Genomic DNA, 16,419 nt, shown 5'->3' with positions numbered 1-16,419 from the left:
AATCTTGAAGGAGGGATAAAAATCACATGACAAGAAGGGCAGTCCAAAAGTTACAAGATTTAAAAACAAGACAATTTTTAACCTATGAGTAGGAATAAAGGATTTATCCTGGCTGATCTTTATAATTAGTGCACTTAACAGAGTGAGGAATACAGTGGCTGCTCACTGTTTACTTTGGTGACACAGAATAAACATCACTCTCTTAGCTTAACTACTGTTTGAATGTGGAAACACACCACACCATACAACAGACATTTATGCAACTAAAGAGCATGTGATATAACATAGATACCATCCTGGCTGCAAACAATAGGATTTTAAAGACATTATCTTACATTGATACCATTATTTTTTGGTTGCTAATGCTCCCCTTTACTGTTGATAGTACAGACTGATTATATATCATATTTCTATTCGTGTTTTAATGTCTGCGAGCCCTTAATATAACTTGAGAATTATGGTAGCCTGAGAGTATTCTTTTTGTTTTTGGAGACAGTTTTCTTTGTAGCCCTGTAGACCACGTTGGTCATGAACTCAACAGATAACCACCTGCCTCTGCCTCCCAGTGCTGGGATTAAAGGTCCATGCTGTCACTACCATCATTACCATCTGGCTGAGTATTCTTATATTTAAATAATTTCATATTTTTCATTTGATTTAAAAATCCTATAAATGTACTGAAATGTCTTAATTTTGATTTTTTTAATTAAAAAATCCATCAACTTCTAATCAGCATTTTTCTAGAATTCTTCTCATCTCCAGGGAGAGAAGCATTTTATAAATGTAAAAGACTTAACACAGGCCTTTGGAATTAACACTATGGCACTGGAGAGAATCATGAATACATTTTTGTACTGTCATGTCGAGCTGTCAGAAATGCTGCCCATATAAAATAAGTTGCACTAAAAACAATAAGCAAACCCCAAACAGATCTCAGTCTCTAAATGGAAGGAATCAAGGACACGTAGATAAGGGTTGGCACCAGGGCTGGGGAATGGATAACATGAGCCTAGAACATTCTGTGACTCCAAAGGGAAGGATATGCTAAAAAAGATGATAAGATGATGAAAATTTGCCAAAAGTGCTCAAGAGCCTATTTTTAAATAGTCCTAATGATCAAAGAAAAATATAGATAGCAAAAAAGAAGGATAATTGCATTAAATTTTATGTTGTACAATGAAGATCATTAGTTCATTGGAATATTAAAAAATAGGAGTTAAGGACAGATCTTCCTTGAAATAAAATTTCAGTTAATAAACAATAGGCAAACACTAACATAAAAACTACCGGGGAGGGGGAGGGGGGGAATCAACCAACAGATGCTAAAACCTAGTATGGAAAAATGTGAGATCATTTGCAGTATTTTATGTTTCCTAGGAAAACAAAGTTCTTTTTCAGTGGTTGAAGCCAGGAGACATTACTTGGCTAGCTGAACCAACCCAAAGATGAATTTTAAGTCCATATAAAAGGCTTGGCTGAGAAGGACACAAGACCAATTTTGTGATATTTCTGTCCAAAGTCATGGCCTGTACTGTGCCATGGCTCACAAATATAATCTTAGCACCAGAGAGACTGAGGAGAGAGAACCATTGAGAATCTGAGGTCAGCCTGCCTTCTCTATAGAGTGAGACCTGGTCTCAAAAAAAAAAAAAAAAAAAAATGACCTCATTCTAATTGTGAAATAACATTAGCCAAGTTTAGATGGAAAACATTTTCCAAGATAACTAATTAGTAGTCCTCAAGGAGGCCAAAGTCATAAAAGGGGCAGGTTGGAGGAATCTAAGCAGACACATGTAATGTTTTTATACTTTTATGTAAGACCTTTACAAAAAACGAGGGCTTTTAATCCCATTTTTAAAATTGTTTCATCATAGGATTATAATACGCAACAAATGTTGTTGTGAATTATCAAACTGAGCAAGATGGAACACTAGCATTCAGAAGAGGACAGTCTAAGATCATGGAGAGAACAGAGAAACCAGAGTAACTGAGAGGAAACCTGGTTGTCACTTACTGGATTCCGTTCAACATTTTACCCCTGTGAACTTTAATTATCATTCCTGAAAAATGATCGAAACATCAACTGAATAAAATGCTTATTAACTCCATGATAAGTCACTCAAAAATACTTGTTTCATCCACCCTTCACAAGGGACTCTCTGAAAACATACCGATTGAAGTTAATGTCTGGGTAACTAGAATACTCTGATTTCATCTTGGCATTCCGACGGGGGAAAGTGCAGAAGAAAGCATTTGCTAAAAGACTGGCGATCTGTTCCTGCGACATTGTGATAGAATGATTCATCTTCTGTTTCAGAAGTGGTATTGGCTGATGGAGGAAACAAAAATACAGATGAGAAAAGCAATAATTAGTTTAGCAATTTTGAAGGCAGAAGTACCAAATTGCATTTTCTAAATTAAGGCAGGAATAATTTTAAGCCACTCTTGAGTCCTTAAATCAGCAATACTGTTAAAGTCAAAGGCTGATTATCAGAGGTGATTGGAAAATGTGCTCATTTGACAAGGTGCAGATTGCTAATCAATAATGAATGATACTAAAGAGAACACAAAATATTACTTATTAGGGAAAACCAAGACTGCCTCAGGAAATAAACATTAACAAATTACCCTTGTAATGAAAATTAAAACAAGATGGAATAAAAGTGCAATACTGAGTTTAACTATTATTATATGTAAGCCATGGTCTTACATTAAAAACGGGGATGAAGAACTTTTTCTTAGTACCAAATAAAATAATTAATGACTGAATAAATAAGTCATTTCCCCCTATTTAAATCAAACTACATATTGTTAATTTCTTTATGAGGACCAAATCTAATATTACTAAAGTATTTAACAGAATATGTGAAAACTGCCACACAGAACTATGTGTAACTTGTAAAAAATAAAGGCATTTTCTTTATACTAAAACACCCCAAGTCAAGGGTGTTTTCCTTCAGTCTTTTGAATCTAAAATGTCTTTTTTGTGGCAACACAAACATCATGACCTGTATATATAATATATAGGACCTGAGTATTGTGTTCAGTGTGTTTTGTTATGCTTAAACTGTGGTCTTAAATACATGCTGGTGAAACAAAAGCATCTACCAGTTTCCCATGAGTTGTTAAGTTTAAAATACCCCCTTGATGTCTTACAGAACTTTTCTTCTCCCTTTTAGCAGCACCCAAGAGTGCTGGCGTCCACACAAATCTTGAACCAGATGCCTTAAGTGAACCACCCTGACCACACCTCAGGCAGCACCACCCAAGGGTCAGGCAGTCGAGTCTGCACGACTGCCTTTTCCTAGTTAGCACAAACACAAACCAGTGTGAGAACAACAGTTTGATGGCAAGAAGGAAAAGTTAAATTTATAACTTAACTATTTCTCCTGAAAAAAAAATTCAAAGGTCAAAGGGGGAAATCATTTTTATACACCAGGCTGTAATTGTTATCTCTTTAAGGTAGAGGAACCAGAAAGTTCACACTGATCTCTATTTTCTCACCAAAATACGTATTTGTAAGCCAGCTTTGAGATCAGGCAAGGCAACAGAGTGTAGATGGCGTACATCACACTCTTGGTTTTTAACTCTAATTTACCAAGTTACTCAGAAAAATCATTTCAAAAATTAGCAAATATTTTAGGCTTTGTTGACACAAAAATATTTCTTAACCCCCGTCAAATAGAATTTAAAAAGAATAAGTAATTTCTGTTCTCTTGGTGAGAAGAAATGCATAAAAGCTCACCCTTAGGGAAACAACAGTGTAAATCCTACTGGCAAATGCTCACTAGAAAAAGAGGCTAAACACTATTCAACAAGGTATTTCAAAAGTTCCAAAATTTGACTCCTTTTTTTTTTCCCCCAATCTAAGATTTATGTTTTAGGTTTTGCCTGTAGTGTGTTAATGTGGAAAATCATTAAATATAAGCATATGCAATTTAACTCGTCAAAAACATATTTCTACCTCAAATGGAAACATTAATTTCTTATAACAGAGAGTGACTTTTCTGTAAAGAACAGATCATGGAATTAAGACTTTCTCCACATCAGTATACTAATGAAAGAATGAAGGTATCCTAAGCCATGATAAAAAGCTGGACAGACATTACTTAGCAACTTATTATAACTCATTTACACTGAATACAAATATGTCATGAAATAAAATATGGACACCACTCCTGCAGCAAAGGAGTGTGCCACCCATGTCTAAAGAGTAGCACTGTCCCTATGAGCCAAACATTGAATTAAAAGAGCAGTTAACTAAATACTTCACATGAAACCCAGAGACACAAGAGGATCTCCCTTCCAGGAGAATATCATCTAGTGAAAGAAAACAGACAAAGCCATGAGTCAAAAACAAAATGGGAACTGTGAGCTGAATTCAGTAAGAGCTGATTCTAGTTCATTGGGAAAGCAGGAAGGCTTTACAGCACAAGTAGCAAAGGAGCTGGGAAGCAGGAAGTGTGTCACAAGGAAGGAGAGTCAGGGAAAAGGAGAGACATAGAACATTAGAAGCAGCTTCCAAGACAAGGAACAAGAGCTGTTTAAAATATATTCTCTGTCTAGTAACAAATTTTATTTCAGACAATGCATCGCTGAGGTGAAACCTTAGGCAGCCTTGGAAACACCACAGTAAAATGCTAATGTTACTGAGCATGGCATACTGAAGAACATTCACTGGTTCTTGACTGAAGAGAACATGGCTCCAAGTATTTGGACATGTCCAGGATATTTGAGACTGTCCCCAAAGACTGTGCATATAGTTTTGGGTGTGCAATGAGTGGTATCATCCCATCCATCCAGAAATGGTTCAGCCTAAAATAACCACAGGGCCCCTGTGGAGCAAGTGTTAGCAGAATCCTGGCTAGCATCAAAGTACTAGGGAGCTAGCCCTAAAATATAGAAGACAAAAACAAATTTAGGCCACTGCATGAAAAACAAAAAACACAAAGACAAGTATGAAGAGCAAAAGAGCAACCCCCTACGGAGTATAAAAGTATGTTTACAGGTTCCTTAATGTTCCTCCTTTGAGAAGTGGGGTCTCCAGTGGACACTCCATACCCATGCACACACAGGCAGCACTAATTCAACTCGGCGGCATTAAAAAGAGTATATGATGTCGGGAGGGCAGCTGAAAGGAGGCTGTGGGAGGGTGAGGGTGAGCATGATCAAAACACACTGTTCATATCATGAAATTCTCAAAAAAATTAAAACTACACTAAAAAACAAAACAACTGGATGAATCTCACTTCTCTCCCCTTGGGTATGGCCTAGATAGGCTAAACAACTAACTTCCAACAGTAGAAAGATAGTAAAAGTGACACTGGATGAGAGTGGCCCTAAAAGGCACTACAGCTTCCCTGTTCTCTTCTCTGCACTGAGGAAGGCAGCAACCAAGTCCTAAGGACATAATCAGGGTATGGAAAGAAAGGTCCATATGAAGCCTCCTGCAATGGTGTGAGTGAAGCCCCAGTCAAGCCTCTAGACGGCCACAGTCCTCGCTGACACCCTGACTGCAACCACAAGAGAGAACATGAGCCACAAAGTAATGCAGCAAGCAGCTCTCAAATTCAACAGAAATTAAGCTGGCACATGTCCACTGCTTTAAGTCACTGAATCTTGAGGTTATCTGTTGGGAGCAATATGTAATTAATGTATTCCAAGATCATGTAATACAATATTTTTTCCTTTTAAAAGCTACGAAAATACCATGAATTCGCCTACTATAGTAATGTATCACTTTGTAGGAAGGTGAGGGAAATGTAGATAGTATTAAATAATCTTGAAAAAGACATACCAAACCCACTAGTTTATTTTAAAATGAGTTTTAGAAGACATTGTTTAAACAAATGGAGGAAAGGGAGTCGGAGTAAACAAACTGCCATTGGAAGAGGAAGCTTGAACTTGAATGCTGGCTGCATCTGTAGTGTTCTCTGGCAGTGTCCTCTCTAGCTGCCAATAGCAGAGGTGAATGTTCTTTAGCAGAATCCCCCTTCCCACCTTAGCCATTTGAATCCAAGGAAAGCACTAAGGAATTTACATTTACTAACCTGGGTGCAAATATTCGGCAGACAGAGTGCAATTTTCACCATGTCAGGTAAAATGGACTGATACAAATGTTGGGCCTCTGCTTCTTCAAGTACCTGAGAACCAGTGAAATATATTGTGTGAGAAATAGTAGCGAATAGTAACCATGTGCTAGTTTTGAATCCCCACTGTAAGGTGCAGAGTCAATGCCAACAAACACATGTAGAAACAGAACAGGTTCACCAGTAAACTTACAAATTCATATAAAAAACAAAGTATCCAGAAATCATGTCTCTTTCACATCAACAACATTCACCAATAAATGTAATATTTGTAAAACCATTGGCTCATTGGCTCAGCAGGGAAAGGTACTTGCTACCAAGCCTAATTAATGACTGAGTTCAATGCCCAGGCCCTGTATGGTAGGAGAAAACTGACTTCTACAAGATGTGCTCTGACCTGCATATGCACACATGTATGTGTGCACACATACATATACAAACAAATAAATATAATTTTAATGCAATACCTATAAATAAAAAAACAGCACACTCTACTCTTGATTATATCAGCCAAAAAGTGAACACAAAGGGCTGGCTCTCTCAGAAGCCCTAAAGGATCCATTTAATTTCAACAGTCACTAATATCAAGAACTCACCATAAAAGCTACATAATTATTCTGAAGCATACTGTATGTCCCCAAACTAATCCATTGACTAAGAAACAATGAGGCTCATTATGATCTTTAATTCTCCCTTGTTGGGAACAGTTGGGAAGGTGAAACCACATTTCCTATATCACACCTGAGAGCACACCAAGATGATGCTGATGCTTGTGGTCCATGTTCATCTAGTTTTTAACTCTACAGCAAGTAAACACAAGACGATTATTAATTCTGAAGGAAACAACAACTTGCAAGAAATATAAGTACTATGTATTAACACCCACTGCAAAAACCACGACTGATGAAGTGAAACTGAATTTGACAATTACAGCAAGAAAAGGAGGAGGAAGTATTAAGGCTTCTACTAGTGGCAAGGGGGGAATCCGAACAAAAAGCCTACAGAAGTTCCTACAAAAAAGGACGTCGATATACTAAAAAGGCTAGATATAGTAACTGACCACCTGTAATCCCAGCACTCTAGAGGTTGATGCAGAAGGACCACCTGGGCAACAGAGTGGAATCCAGTTCAGAACAGTTAAATGGCTATGTCCTTATAAGTTTCTTTTAGTCTGCTAAAAACAAAAACTAAAATTTAAAGATATGTATCCATAGTGGACATTCATTGCTTCATAGCTACAAAGTAAAGACAATTGCTCTCCTACATCTGAAACTGTTAAGAGCATATCAATGTATTTGTTTACAACACTCAGACTCTTCTAGCTTGTAACTTCTTTATGCTTTGTAAGTCCTTTTTATTTTAGAAGCAATACTGGTAGGGTGTCACAAAAATAGCATGACAAAGTTCATTATACCTTGTAGCTGGAATTTTTCTGTTCCAAACAGTCCCACTGGACTGGTTTCTCCCCAGCCCACTGGGAGAAGCACTTATAAAATAATTATTCTGAGGTTTAATATTAATTAATTATAATTGTTTGGCCAATAGCTCAGACATATTACTAACTAGCTCTCATAATTAGATTAACCCATTTTTAGTCTATATTTTACCACCAAGTTCGTGGCTTCTTACCTCACACTTTGCTTCCCCCGGGGCTACATGGCCTCTCCCTGACTCTGCTTTCTTTTTGTCTGTATCTCTGTTTGGATTTCCTACCTAGCTATGTTCTGCCTGGCCATTGGCCAAAACAGCTCTATTCATCAACTAATAAGAGCAGCATACAGAAGGACATACCACATCAATACCTTTCAAGCATTTTCCCTCAACAGCCACATTTTATATGCCCTACACCACACTATTAAAACCAGTATATTAACTGTGTTAAAATGTGCAAGTGGCATTTTATGCCATTTGAGCATACGAATACACCTGTGTAACCAACACGAATCAAGACACAGAACTGTTTCATTACAAAACAGAACTTTTACTATCCATTTACAGTTAAACCCTTATTCTCACTGACTCTAACATTAGCAACTACTAATGTATTTTCCATTTCCATAATTTTATGTCATGCGAATAGACTCATATAATTTGTGGGTTGCTTTTTGTTTGGTTGGTTTTTATTTTTTGAGACAGGGTTTCTCTATATAGCTCTGGATGTCCTGGAACTCGCTCTGTAGACCAGACTGGCCTTGAACTCACAGAAATCTGTTGGCCTCTGCCTCCCAACTGTCTGACCAGCTTGTGTTCTTTCCTGTTGACTTTTCATTAAAAAACAAAAGGCTCAAGATTCAGTAAGGCTGCTGTATATTCACCTTTTCTCTAATTTTATCTGCTTCCTTTCCCCTTCTTATGGGTTACTTTAGGACAGTAGAGAATTTCATTTGTATATCAAAGACAAACAAAAACCCCTTCAGATTGCATCTTTTTAAATAAAAAATTAAAACAACTATATCCTGAACACTTAAATGTATGTTTAATTTCTACATTAATCTTTTATTACATTTGCTTCTGTCAAATTATCTATCCATTTTAAATGATTTTGAAGTTACACCATTATATTTCTGTCTGTTCATCCAAAAAATAAATATAATTCTTGCAGAATTACAAGGTTTTCAACAAATAACAGGCACGCTTATGGTGATATATTACAGAACCCCTTACCTTGTTTAATATTTTATACTGCCACTAGTTAAACTTTGGGAATTCATTCTCATCTCTGTGTGACATTTTTCTCCTATTGTTTAATGGGTCCTCCTTCCATGACTGCATAGCTGAACACACACACACACACCCATGGGAGCAGTTATTACAGTTTATAATTATTTTTAATAGTTTTCCTCTCCTGTCATCAAATTGATAAAACAATAAACATATAAGGATTGTGCTGTGAACATCCCACATTCCCACTATCAAGCACACTAACACTCACCACTTAAAAAAGCTCAATAGTTCAGAGTTCTTCCTTAGCAAATACAAGGCCACTGAACAGTATACACAGCTTAAAACAAAATTAGTGGAGCTTGGGAATTACTATAGCTCAGTCAGTAAAATGTATTCTGTACTCATAAGGAACTGAGTTGGATCCCCAGTGTGAGAGAGGCAGAAAGACAGGTGGATCCTTGGGGTTTCCTAGCCAGCTGGACAAGTCTAGCTAGCAAGTCCCAGGTCCCTGTAAGAGACCCTGTCTCAACAAAACAGATCAAAACAACAAAGCATGGCAGATTGCTTCTGGGGAATGGCACCTCAGGCCCCACATACACAATGCACATACATATACACATACACGGAGATCCAACACCAAACAGAAGCCAACATGTGGTAATGAAAGCAAAGTTTGTCCTGAAAGAGCCCTGCAAGGTAGAAAGTACAACACTCAGGAGTTCAAGCTCAAAGATAAAGCAGTTGTCTTACACTCAAAACTTGAGTGTCAGACATTAAGACTGGAGGCCCATGGTTTTCTCCCAGATCACAATGAAGGGTACTTCAGAGAATGGAGCTCTGGCCAAGAAACTGGAAAACTAGTTATAAAGCCAGATGTACATATATTCGCTAATACAGGAAAATCCTAAATTCTTCCTTCCTTATTTATAACATGGCCAATCCTATGATTCTGCTTAATAACCAGTTATGAAGATTTTAATATAATAGTGTTTGATGAATCTATAGCTCCATGCACAAATGCAAAATATACTAGATAATGGGTCAGTAATTCATAACTGTTCTGAAGCCTTTTTCTCTTTAAAACAAAACAAAAAAATCCTATTGACTAGTCCAGCAGGAGCTCCTGTATTCATTACCCCTTTTAACCACTAAACCACTCTGAGTCAGGCCCAGATCTATTCTTACCAGGAAAACTACATGACCTAACTGCTGTCCTGCTGCTGAGTTCCCTTTAGTTTCTGCCCAAGTACATCCTAGTATGTTCCTGCTCTGTCTGAAAGCTTTCAATGGCTTTTATCACCTTTTCAATATTGTACAAACTCAATGAATTAAGAGATTTAAGTATCTATGTAATATTAACATTAACTAATTAAGCTTTAGTTGCTTACCTAAATATTAAGATATTTAGCTCACCTTGACCTGTTGCTTATCTGGTCTTATTTAGCATATCATAAATATATATCCATACAGACATACTCACCTTACTGTGCATTTTGAAGCTCAACTATTCAGTTGTCTACAGCACCTATTTATACTCCCACACACTGAATATGTTCCACAACTGCAAAGTCTTTCCTTAACTCCTAAACTTATGTAATTTTCTTGCTATCTTGTTCAAGTACTATTTTGCTTCACAGTCCATCCACTTTTCCTTTCTAGCTCTCTCTTGAAATTTTTCTGTGCTAATAAACAAACAAACAAACAAACAAACAAATAAATAAGACCCTTAGAATTTCTGCTTTACGCTGTTATTTATGGTCATGCTTTATAGCACTTACTAGAAGGTCCTTTAAGACAAGATTAATCACTGATTTACCAAGTCTGGAACAGTGATGTTCATATGTAACAGTGTTAATAAAAACACTTTAACAACCATCTATCTCACTTAGCTAGTTTATTTTACAAAGCTCATCTTCCTATCCATTTCCTTCCAGAATCTTTACTGCTTAGCAAAAATACTCTGGCAGGCTCTTAAGAGGTGACTGAACTGTATAGGGCTCGATTTTCTATAATCTATCTTCAGCCTACTGGAAATTCCACTAGCATATCACGAGTCCCTTAAGGAGCCAAGCTCCTATTTCAAAAATTAAAAGAAGTAAGATCTTTCATGTCAACGTATTCTTTAGGCATGTTTTCAGAGTACAGAAAAATTAAACATTAGAGGAAAAAGAAAAATTGTACCATTAAATTATGCAAGAGTAAAAAATCAGCTAGAGAAGGTGAATGTTTCTAACATTTATCTGTGTACAGCTCAGGCTGACACTTTGAAGAGAGGAATGTGACAGCTTACAAGAAAACAAACTCACTCATTCTCCTTAATTTCTGAAGGCTCATGAAAGTCTGACAGGCCAGCCACAGGGTGAGCTCTCATGTGTGTCGCCCATCACAATTATGGCTTCAATAACAACATTCTCCAAATTTTAACACAGTACAGCTGGTTTTCAGGAAATGCCCAGTCTAATATTTTTATATTTAAGGAGGCATACTTTACGAATTAGCAGCTAACTAATCTATAGCTCTAAATAAGACTGTTCAAATTTTTTAGTTCATGGCATCAAAAGAGGTATAAAATGATTGCAATGGCAGAGAACAGATGACGTGAAGCGCCAAGTGATTTCAGGGGTCTGCAGCAGAGAGAAGCAAATTCTGTCTACTGAGCCAACTTGACTCTAAGCTTCCTTCCTTCCTTCTTCCTCCCTCCCTCCCTCCCTCCCTTCCTTTCTTTTTTTAAGAATAAGGTATATAGAATTTCCCTATGACTTGTGAAAGTTCCAAGACTCAAATCTGGGAAATACTGATACAAATCATAAGACATTAAAGCATCTGAAATTATATGCTTTAAAGATAGTTTTACATCAACTTGGCACAAGCCAGAGTCATCTTAAATGAGGGAACTTCAGTTGAGAAAATGTCTCTATAAGATCTGGCTCCAGACAAGAATACCCACAGAACCACTAATCATCTGGGGGGGGGGGGGTTGGCGCTCAAGAGACTGAACTGACAAGGCTGCATGGGACTCAGGCCCTCTGTATACAAAACTATGTGATTTGGCCTTCTTGTGAGACTCTTAACCAGTGAGAGCAGGGGCAGGGGTTGTCTGACCCTGTTGCCTGCTTTTGAAACCTGTTCCTCCTACTGGATTGCTAATAGAAGAGGAGGTATCTAGTCTCTCTGCAACTTGATATACGATGGCTGGCTGATATCCATGGGAGAATATCCCACCCATATCTGAAGAGAAACTGGAAGAGGAGAAGTGGGTGGGGTGGGGAGAACTTTGGCTGAAATGTAAAGACACAAACAAAAAATAAACAAAAACAACCAACCAAAAAAAAAAAAAAAAAAAAAAGACCTGTTGCCAGGGTATTTTCTTAATTAGTGGTTGATGGTTGTGGGGAATGGTCCTGCCCACTGTGAGTGGTGCCATCCCTGGGCTAGTGATCATGGGTTCTATAAAAGAGCAGGCTGAGCAAGCCATGAGGAACAAGCCAGTAGGCAGCACTCCTCCATGTTCTCTGTATCAGCTCCTGCTTCCAGGTTCCTGCCCTGTTTAAGTTCCTGCCCTGACTTCCTTCAGTGATGGACAAAGATATGTAAGTGTAACCCAAATAACCCTTTCCTCCCCAAGTTGTTTTGGTCAGGGTTTTTCATAATAGCAACAGAGGCCCTAACTAAAACAGAATTATATAAAGAGAAGGAAGGAACGAGCTCTGGTGAGTGCATGAGTTCTTGGCAACCTCATTATCAAAAGAGTAATAACTATAGAAAATTTGCAGCCCAGTCAGGTAGAGCACATATGTCAGCCTTCCAAAAGTGTTTCAAAAACACACCCATCACAGCCATTTACTGGATTTTACAAAATCAAAAGGCATGGAAGACCCAACTTAACACACAGTGCAAAAACACAGAATAGGGTCAAATAAAACATCACTTGGACACTGGCATCACTAGGGACAAGCTCATACTCAGAAGGCTGTGTTGCTCTGGGACATAAAAACATAGGCAGCTCTTCCATTGATATCATCAAAAGGAGGCTTCTTATGGCTAAGCTCAAGCAATCTCATAATTGTATGAATACCACTCAGTTTCACTCTATACTCCTAGAGGAAACAAAATGCAGACAGCATATTAGGGATTTCTTTCCTAGAGTCAAGAAGGTTTATGGTTGAATTGTCCACAAGATTCAGCTGACTTAACAAGAAGGTTTTGTCCATAATCCTTAAAAATCTTTTCAAACACAAAAAGTGAATCAAAGCTATATTAGCCAATATGTTTACTGACTGTCCAGTTCATCAGAAAGGTCAGGTGATAAGCAGTTCTAGCAGGTCCAGTGTCCTCTACATGCATGTCAAAAAAGTTCTTGCCTTCAGATCTTCACTAAAAAGGTGGTGGTTCCTACTATGTAGTGAGGAATGCTTCAGGTCTGCATTAACTTTATCTTGTCAATTTTACCATGTACTTTTTGTAATAGCAGGTAGCTATCCCCCTAAAACTTAAGCTTATTCTTTTGTATCCAAAGAGTCTTCATCAAACTATTCCAATGGCATCTAATATCCATGGATTTATGTGGCTTTTCTGGATGGAAATTCAGACGGTTGAGCTTGAGCTTTGATGCCACAATGGTTTTTCTGGCTTTTAGGAATCTAATCAGAGTATCAATGTTGTATAGCTATTCCTTACCAGATGATACATTCCATTTTTGAGGGAAGCTCATTAACTTCAGGAAGTAAATAACTCAACAATTTCAGCAAGACCCTGAAACCAACCAGACGACTAGGTCTCTCTCCCTAAACTTGTGTAAAGAGAAAGGATTGCTCAGAGCATGCTGTCAGATAAGCCCAGCTGCTCAGAGTTGACAGACTACCTGTTTGCCTGGAGGAAACACTTTACGAACCTATTCAACTGCCTATAGGTTGTGCTGTGAGCTCCAGATTTCCAACTTCTGTGAAATGAACTAGTGGTGCTAAGATGCTAAGATGGACTAGTGGTGATGCATCTTGTCTTTGAATCACTCCTTTTCCTGGAAGGAACCCCATAAAACCCATTGACTCATCAAGTTGGAATCTGGTGGCTCTTTACTTTTGGGTCCCTATCTGGGTTAAGTAGATGTTTATACAAGTCTCACTAAGAACAGTTTCACACAAAACCTGGGCTGCTGCACAAAGTGCTCGGCAAGCAACAAGAGTTAGACTAACCACCACTCATACCCTAATTCTTATCATCCAAGACAGCAAGAGGAGGGAGAAATAAAGGGAGAAAGATTTCCTTCTAGACCTCACAAAAGTTCCATTTACAATTGCTCCTAGTCATAGCTGCTTCTAATGAGTTTCTCATTGGCATTAATTTCTCACTTTAGAAAATGAGCCATCAGAGGCTTAAAATTCAAGACTCCTGCGGCTAGGACGAATTTTACTATTACGTATCCTACTTCCAGTTAACAACCAATCTGGGAACATTTTTAGTTAGAAAAATCTACCTCCATCCCAGTTCTTGAGACAGAATGTGATCCTAATTAAAAAGTCACACTATTTCTAAGACCCAATTCATTAAACATGAAATCCTTTGTAGTTTCATGAACCATGAAACTTCCCTATACTGTATTTACTATATAATCATTATTTTTTATGTTAATAATAAAATGCATAGTTTCTACTTTTAAGGTTTTTTTTTTTTTGCATTCTAAGAAATACTTTGAAGGTATTTTTTAAACATTTTATTTTCAAGAGAATTCAATGACAGTTTACCAAATTTATTAATACAATAAAAATTACACAAAAATCAAGAATTATACATAAAGTGCTTCATTTTTGATAACCTAGTATTAATAAACAAAAGTACAATATGAATTTCACTTTGATTAAAGCTGAAACCTAATTCTCAAAAGGCTTGAGGGCACCCCCTAGTGGAAGATTCTTATAGAAGAAAAAAATGTATTAGCAACTGAGACAAACACTGTAGTAGTAATATTTCAATTCATCAAATTCTGCTTAGGAACTTGATTAACTCAAACAATATATAATCTAGGGAAAAATTCAAACTGTGAAAACATGCTGAGAAATCTCGAGTGGGAGGATGTGACCCACGGGCAGCTTTTACAACTAAGTAGCATCCTCAGATCAGGATAGCATTAACTACAGGGAGTAAGTAGAACCTAACCGGCTCTAATGTTAATAGCCCATTCCAAAGAGTTTCCTAAAACATGTCCTGTGACAGCTATTCAAAGCCAAGGAAACTTAGGGATAACTTAATACAATACTTTCTAATGAAACTGCAGTGATAAAAGTGGTCTATATTAGCTATCCACCACATGTGGTAATCCAGCATTTGAATGAGGACTTTTAAATCTTACCTCATTTTAATTAGTCACAGTGGCCACTGGCTACTGTTTGGGCAGCATGGATCTTATTCCACCTGCTAACCAATTTTAGAAGAAATAGTCACCAGAATAGCCAGAGATGAATTAGAGGCACACAGTCAAATATGTAGTTATGTATAAACCAAAAAACAAAACAAACAAATAAACAAACAAATTAAATCATAGCTTTGTGCTATGAAGTTTTTAAAATTCAATTGTACTAGGTTTAATTAATTTCCGAATTTGAAAATGGTCAAATAATTTCAGTTCTGGCTCTATAGCCTATACAAGACGGATGATGAGAGGACTGGTATAGTACTTCAATAGTCAAATAAACCAAATATAAACCAGATTAAGAGCTTAGGTTCAAGCTATCATCTTGGCCATTTACTCTTTTTCTGAATGTTAGGTATTAAAGGACTAAATATGCCCAAACTGGGCTTGCTGAGCTCATGAATCTAAGAGAACTAAAGGGCCCTTTCACTTAAATCTAGTCACAGGTTGCTAATGTGTGCTGTTCACCTACTCCGTCTAGACTTTCAAGTTGAGTTTTCTGAGGAATGAACATAAACAGTCCTTTCCTCTAGAAAGATGCGACTTTTAGCATAAAACATGCATTCAATAATCATAAGGGCCATATGTATTGACTCCCTCTTCTCTACCAGTTGCCAATCTGAGGCCAACTCTCACCTTACACATTATTCTGAACTGTCTCAGAGATTGTGGCTCAAAGCTCACACTTCCATTGGAGCCATGAATTAGAAGACACCAAGAGACCCAATCTGGAAGTTGAGCCTCAGGGAAAACATAGACATTTCATACTGAACAGGAGAAACAAAGTAAGTGCAGAGAGGGGAAGACACAGTACTGTGGGCACCTAGAAGTATATTTAGTAGAGGACAAAAGGACAAGAGACCAAACCTGAGCTGGGCCTCGGAGGAAGGGAAGCAAACAGTTTCTCAGAGAACCACAATGAGATTTTTAGACTATGAAGTGAGGGATAGGAAGTAGTGTGAAATGATATGATGCCAGAGAGGTGCGCAGAGGCAACATAAAATAATTTCATAAATATCAACCAAGAGAACTGGAAATAGCAGATTTCCATGGAAGGTTTCAGAAAGTATGTTTCAGATAGCCCACAGTGTAACTGCAAAAGATGGACTTGAAGAGGGCAGTACAGTCAGGTAAACAATGACAGCAGTATACCAGCCTCAGCCATGTTACCAGTATAGGTGAGACAGTGTTATAAACACAGAGGTGAGCTTCAGGAAGCCCAGGAAGGAAAACTACAACCTCTGATAAGATGACAGAATG

The 16,419-nt window shown here is 37.6% G+C and overlaps 1 protein-coding gene across 4 annotated transcripts in view; it reads right to left on the bottom strand.

The window, feature by feature from the left end:
* The window catches only part of Parg (poly(ADP-ribose) glycohydrolase), a 98,340-nt gene that overhangs the window by 48,587 nt on the left and 33,334 nt on the right, over positions 1-16,419 (bottom strand). For all 4 annotated transcript variants that reach the window (XM_051202723.1, XM_051202725.1, XM_051202722.1 and 1 more), the window contains 2 exons: positions 6,051-6,143; positions 2,172-2,329 (listed from right to left, as the gene is read on the bottom strand). In XM_051202723.1, coding sequence (XP_051058680.1) covers positions 2,172-2,329; positions 6,051-6,143 — 251 coding nt within the window. The remainder of the gene's footprint in view (positions 1-2,171; positions 2,330-6,050; positions 6,144-16,419) is intronic.

The sequence above is a fragment of the Phodopus roborovskii genome, unplaced genomic scaffold, assembly GCF_943737965.1.
Source record: "Phodopus roborovskii unplaced genomic scaffold, PHOROB, whole genome shotgun sequence".
Taxonomy (NCBI): domain Eukaryota; kingdom Metazoa; phylum Chordata; class Mammalia; order Rodentia; family Cricetidae; genus Phodopus; species Phodopus roborovskii.
Note: the sequence above shows the minus strand (reverse complement) of the source record. Positions and strands in the feature narration are given on the sequence as shown.